General features: G+C 33.2%; 1 protein-coding gene across 3 annotated transcripts in view; it reads left to right on the forward strand.

The window, feature by feature from the left end:
• The window catches only part of LOC107753586 (ELKS/Rab6-interacting/CAST family member 1-like), a 32296-nt gene that overhangs the window by 7120 nt on the left and 18236 nt on the right, over positions 1–6940 (forward strand). For all 3 annotated transcript variants that reach the window (XR_001641482.1, XM_016569775.1, XM_016569776.1), the window contains exons 4-9: positions 648–722; positions 3431–3586; positions 3670–3837; positions 3918–4085; positions 5591–5728; positions 5918–6058. Coding sequence is in view for 2 of the 3 variants with exons in the window: in XM_016569775.1 (XP_016425261.1) it covers positions 648–722; positions 3431–3586; positions 3670–3837; positions 3918–4085; positions 5591–5728; positions 5918–6058 (846 nt within the window). In the remaining variant the exon portion in view is untranslated. The remainder of the gene's footprint in view (positions 1–647; positions 723–3430; positions 3587–3669; positions 3838–3917; positions 4086–5590; positions 5729–5917; positions 6059–6940) is intronic.

Consider the following 6940-nt stretch of genomic DNA (forward strand, 5'->3'; position numbering starts at 1 on the left):
TTTTTTTTTTCATTCAATACCCACTCTAGTGTAGTATTTGTATTCATTTTTTTTGTTTTAGAAAATAAGTGTTTTTTAATATTTATATAATATTTATTGCTATAAAACAAATTTGAACAAATAACTTTTTTGTGTATTTTGACATAATACAGTTTGAATAACATTTACTGAAATGACAAACCTCATATAAAATGAATAGCACATACAACAGCTCATTCAATATTTAGTACAACTTCCTGAGGATGACAACCAACATTTTCTGAAGGTTAAGCACCTCCTTTCACTGAACATTTGCTAAAAAAAGAAATAAAAAAAGGCATTTTTTTAAAAGTTGCCATATACAATCAACTAACTGCAGTGAATTAAAGCAGAAAGACTATTCTCTCTTCATGCTCCATTATACCACATTCAGTCACATAATGACCACAGCTATTCTCCTCAAAGTGCAAAAAAGAAGGATACTTAATTGAACTAGATAGCAGGAAACCCTATTTGTACCTATAATAGAGTACAGCTCCTGCAATGTGATAGAGAATTCAGCCAAAACTAAACAGCGCTGCTCTCCCTCAAGGTATGATGAAATATCTGAGAGCTCTATTTCTGGCACTGGTGTGAAGGAAGTGCCAACCATGTGTCTTTAATTCCAGGAGCTGCATCGCCGCCTCGAGGGGACGCCAGAGACTACGAAAACCAAAGCTCTTCAAACTGTAATTGAGATGAAGGTAATACTTTAGCTCCGATTTTAATTAATGTGGCTGTTTACATATGATGACAGCAACCACATTAATGCTTTGTCTATCAGTGGATTAAAAGCATTTACAAATACACGTAAAATATCAAACAGCATGAAATATTATATTTTTATTATATTTTTATAATATTATATTTTACATGATATTAAAGTGCAAACGGACAGATAATTTCATGTTAATTGCATTTAAGTGAAAATGTATTAGTTTAAATTTATATTAATCCAATTAGCTGAACTTCAAAGTGCTTTTTTCCCCACTTAGGTAGGAATTAAGTACATCTTTATATTTAATTTCATAATTACAAATATGGTTAAAGTGAAATATTGTTAAAATGTACTGCCGAATGTACTGACAAATAGTAGTTTCTATTAAAACTTGTATATTGTGTATTTTAATATATTTGTAATTACACATTTGCAATGGCAAAGTTGAAAATTAAGTACATTTAAAATATATTAACTTTAAATGTAAAATCAGATTACATTACAGTTAAGATTATAATCAAGTACTTTACATATGTACTCATAATAAAGTACTTTAGTATGTATCAAAATAAGTGTAAAATCTTATTAAAACATAATTTAAATTATTTAAAATGTACTTTAAAACTTAAAAATGACAATAAACGTTATGGAACATAGTCATGAAAGTGACACTTAAGTGGTCTTTTGTTTCATTAATATTATATTATCTGCCAGTACAGTTTTTTTTAAATATACTTTTAATATTTGAAGTACACTTTAAGTTCACAATACAAGTTCAATACAATTAAGCATACAAAAATTCTATCATAATTTCCTTACCTTAATGTTATTGCAGACTTTATTTATTATTATATCTTTCTTCTGTTGAAGATATTAAAGTGCTAGTTCACCCAAAAATTTTAATTCTGTCATCATTTACTCACCCTAAAATTGTTCCAAACCTGTAGGAATTTCTTTCTTCTGTTTAACATGAAAGAAGTTATTTTGATGAATTTTGGTAACTAAATATTTGCTGGTAGCCATTGAGTTCAATAGTATTTTTTCATACTATTGAAGTCAATGGCTTCCAGATGAGTACTACCCCAATTCCAGAGAAGTTGGGACATTTTGTAAAATGCAATAAAATCAAGAATCTGTGATTTGTTCATTCTCTTTAACTTTTACTTAATTGACAAATGTACAAAGAAAAGATTTCCAAAGTTTTCTCTGACCAACGTAAATGTATTTTTAATATATGAACAAATTTTGATTTTGACGGCTGCAACACATTCCAAAAAAGTTGGGACAGAGGCAAAATAAAAGTGAAAAGGCTAAAGAATATCCACGTTAAACTGTTTTGAAATAGTTCAAGTAAGCAGGTGAATTGGTAATAGGTGAGGTTATCATGTTTGGGTATAAAAATAGCATCTCAGTCTTTGCAAGCAAAGCTGGATCATGGCTCATCACTTTGTGCCAAATTTCACGAGAAAAGTGTCAAACAAATCAAAAATCGCATTTCGCAATGCAAAATTGCAAAGAGTTTAGGTCTTTCACCAAGTACCATACATGATATTGTGAAAAGATTCAGGGAATCCAGAGAAATCACAGTACATGTAGGGAGTCAAGAAATGCAACTTGAATATATGTTACTCTAGGAGAAAGCTATACATTAATTCTATGCAGCAATGCTGCCGGGTTCTCTGGGCCAGAGCTCATCTCAGATTGTCAAAAAAGGTGTGCTGTACTCAGATGAATCCTCATTTCGACTTGTTTCCTGGAAAAATGGATTTCGAGTTCACAGTCCCAAAGACCAAAGGGACCATCCAGACTTTCATTAGCAACAGAAGCAAAAGCAAACGTCTGTCATGGTATGGGGATGCAGCAGAGCAAACAGCATGGGTAACTGGCATATGTGCGAAGGTACTATTGACATGGAGGCATATATTGGAATTGTACAGAGAAATATACTGCCGTCAAGATGATGTCTTTCATGGGAAGTCCATGGTTATTAGATCAAGACAATGCCAGCTCTCATTCTGCATGTGCTACAACAGCGTGGTTTCGTAGACTCAGGGTGAATGTGTTAGACTGGCCTACCTGCAGTCCAGATCGGTCTCCAATTGAAAATGTATGACCAGTCATGAAAAGGAGAATCAGACAACGACAATCACAGACTGCTGAGCATCTGAAGTCTTGTATCAAGTGATACTGGACAAAAATTTTGCTTGCAAAACTTTAACAGTTAGTATCCTCAGTTCCCAAACAAAGTGAAACATTGTAATGAAAAGGAAAGTTGATGTGACACAGTGTTAAACGTGCCTCTGTCCCAACTTTTTTGGAGTGTGTTGCAGCCATCAAAATCAAAATGTGTTCATATTTACAAAATATATTTATGTTGGTCAGTGAAAAACCTTGGAAATCTTTTCTTTGTACTTTTGTCAATTAAATAAAAGTTAAAGATAATTAATTTATTGCATTTTACAAAATGTCCCAACTTCTCTGGAATTGGGGTTGTAAATGATGACAGAATTTTTATTTTTGGGTGAACTGTCCCTTTAAGGCAGGGTGTTCATGTTTCATATAATGAAAGTAAATGGTAACCAAAAATGGCACAACAGAAAAGTAGCATTAAGTTACATGTTCAGATTCAGCACATTATTGGGTAACTTAATAGACACCAATGATGTCTTGACATCATATTTTTGCATCTCTCAGGATTCTCAGATCAGTTCTCTAGAGCGGGGCCTCAGAGAGCTGGAGGACCAGGTCATGATGCTCCGCTCCAGTAGCATGCTTAGCTGTGAGGAACGGCAGGAAGAGGCCAAGCAGATGGAGGTCTACCGCAACCACACCAAGTTCATGAAGAACAAGGTACTGCTCAGCCTGCTTTAGAAGAACACATCCAGATTAGTCACACATATGAATAACAAACCTTGAATAATTCTGTTATGTAGATGGACCAAGTTAAGCAAGACCTTTCCAGGAAGGACACCCAGCTCCTTGGATTGCAGACCAAGCTGGAGACCCTGACTAACCAGTTCTCTGACAGCAAACAGCATATTGAAGTGCTTAAAGAGTCTCTGACTGCCAAAGAACAACGTGCTGCTATTCTACAGACAGAGGTAGTAGATCAGGCCAGTGATTGGTCTTTACCCATCACACCAGCAGATTCTCTGAGCATTGCATACAACTCTTTTTGCAGGTGGATGCTCTGAGGTTGCGTCTGGAGGAGAAGGAGACCATGTTAAACAAAAAGAGTAAGCAAATCCAGGAAATGTCTGAAGAAAAGAGCACACTCAATGGAGAAATCCATGATCTGAAGGACATGCTGGAGGTCAAGGAGCGTAAAGTCAATGTACTTCAGAAAAAAGTGAGGACTGGATTTCACCAAATACATACTTTTTTTTAAATTGTACTTTTCATTACAGGAAACTGTTAAAAACAATAAACAAGATGTTCTCTTAATACACATGTCAGAAATGAGCAGTGTTGGGCAAGTTACTTCCAAAATGTAATACATTATATATTACTAGTTACTGTCTTTTGAAAGTAATTAGTTACATTACAATATTACTGTCTCTGAATTGTAATGCGTTACACTACTTTTGCGTTACTTTTGTAATGCGTTACTCCCAACACTGGAAATGAGTCACCAATACACTATTCTTAAAAAATAGAGTCATGCATGAAATCATACATTAAAAAATACATCTACGATAACCTAATGAGTAATTCATACTGTTAAACTAATGACAAAGATGTAAATCTGAAACAGATTTAAAGATAACACAACAATGATCAAAAAATTAAATAAATATAAAAATAAAATAAATAAAATAAAAATAATAAATCAAACTCTAATAAAATAGAGAAAAATAAGGTAAAATAAAAATGATAAAAATACAATAATAGTAATAATATAACATACAATACTACTACTACTAATAGTATTAATGGTACTACTACTGTATTACTGCTAATAATGATAATAATAATAATGAAACATAAAGAAAAATAAATAAATGACTTACCCAGCTTATTCATTTACATGTTCCCAATATAACTTTAAGCATTAACAAAGAACAAAACTAAGAGTAAAAAGAGTTCAAATTGGATGTTCGCCAATACATAGATTTAACAATAATTTCTATAAAAATATCAGAGTTACTACAGTTATTGTTACTGTAAAAACATAATATTAGGATTTATTATAAATTGATTAATGATATTTTAGCAGAAACAAATGATTTCCATTGTGTGGAATACATTTTAATATGAGCACATCCAAAAATAACAGTTTTTTATACTGAAATGCTAGTTTAAAATTAAGGTAACACTTTAGTATAGGGACCAATTCTCACTATTAACTAGTTGCTTATTAACATGCCTATTGTCTTTTTATTAGTACTTATAAAGCACATATTCTGCATGACCATATTAACTAATAATAAGCAGCAAATTAGGAGTTTATTGAGGCAAAAGTCATAGTTACTGGTTTGTTAGTAGTGAGAATTGGACCTTAAAATAAAGTACAGTATGACCAAAATTAATTTTGTCAAGATGATCCAGGTCTAAAAATATGTATCATGTATATTGGTGAATTGCCAAAGTATAAAACTATTTTTTTTTGCTGACTAAAGAAGAGCAATTAATTACTAATCTTTATTATGAAGTATTTTGAATCATTATTATAAAGTATTTTCCAAAATGGTGGGGAAAAGTGCGTCAGATGCTTTGGGGTAAGCTGTGCTTTTCCTTCGAATGCAGGAAACATTATGTCTTATAAAATGTTGAGGAAGATTCACTACATTAAAAGTTGGGATGTTTATAAAAATGCCAATTCATTTAAATCTTACATCAACTCCTGTGTCTCAGATTGAAAACCTGCAGGAGCAGCTGAGGGATAAAGAGAAGCAGATGAGCAGCCTTAGAGAGAGGGTGAAGTCCCTACAGACAGACACGTCTAATACAGACACGGCCCTCACTACACTGGAGGACTCACTGGCCGAGAAGGTGAGGATCACCTCTAGAGGACGCTATAACACACCACCGGACTACAGGACAAATCACTGGTGCTCTTCCAAATGGCATCAGCATGGTCGTAGACTGGAGTCGAAACATCTGCGCTTAGTTATAAACATTTCATGCTCCTTGTATATGCTTTCTTTTTGGCACCGTGTTAATGTGTCCCCTTGTAAACAGGAACGTATTATTGAGCGCCTGAAGGAGCAACGTGACCGCGAGGAGCGAGAGAAGGCAGAGGAGCTGGACAGCAGTAAAAAAGAGCTGAGGGAGTTAAAGGAGAAAGTCAGCATGCTGCAGGGAGACCTGTCAGACCGAGAGGTTAGAGATCACCAAACAGTCCTGAAAGATGAGTGGAAACACCATTAAAAACACATAACAAGATTATGAAAACATTTTCAGCTGTAGAACAACGTGCAGCTATGAACTGTGCAAAATACACTACACAAAACATTGTATTTTTGTCTTTTGTTGGGTAATGATATTAATTTATATTAAAAAATACATATATAAAAAATAAAAAAGACCAATTTACTATATAAAAATTTTACAGCAATTAACTATATTAAAATTTAACAGAGAATATATATTGGGTTTATTTTTCATACCCCATTGGCAAATAGTTTTTTGCATAAATCTAACAAGGTTTATGCTTAAAATAAGAAAATATTATTGGCCAATGTATTTGAGATAAATAAACTCAATTCAAGATATATTCTCTGAAAACAAGTTCTTGTGGAATTTTGCTCTCAAGTAAATCCTAAAATATTATATTCCCTAAAATATTATAATATTATATATATAAATATTATATATCCTTAATATTAAAGGGGTCATATGACATTGCTAAAAAAGAACATTATTTTGTGTATTTGGTGTAATGAAATGTGTTTATGTGGTTTAAGGTTAAAAAAACACATTATTTTCCACATACTGTACATTATTGTTTCTCCTCTATGCCCTGCCTTTCTGAAACGTGTCGATTTTTACAAAGCTCATCGGTCTGAAAAGCGAGGTGTGCTCTGATTGGCCACCAATCCAGTGCGTTGTGATTGGCTGAATTCCTCAAGCATGTGACGGAAATGTTACGCCCCTACCATACTGTATTTCCGTATGTCCCGGCGCGACGAGACAAAAACATTAAAACCCATTACAAACAAGGCATTTGTTGCATCCAGTGGGGACATAATTACGGATTATAAT

This window comes from Sinocyclocheilus rhinocerous, unplaced genomic scaffold (assembly GCF_001515625.1).
Source record: "Sinocyclocheilus rhinocerous isolate Xijiao unplaced genomic scaffold, SAMN03320098_v1.1 scaffold200, whole genome shotgun sequence".
In the NCBI taxonomy this organism is placed as follows: Eukaryota; Metazoa; Chordata; class Actinopteri; order Cypriniformes; family Cyprinidae; genus Sinocyclocheilus; species Sinocyclocheilus rhinocerous.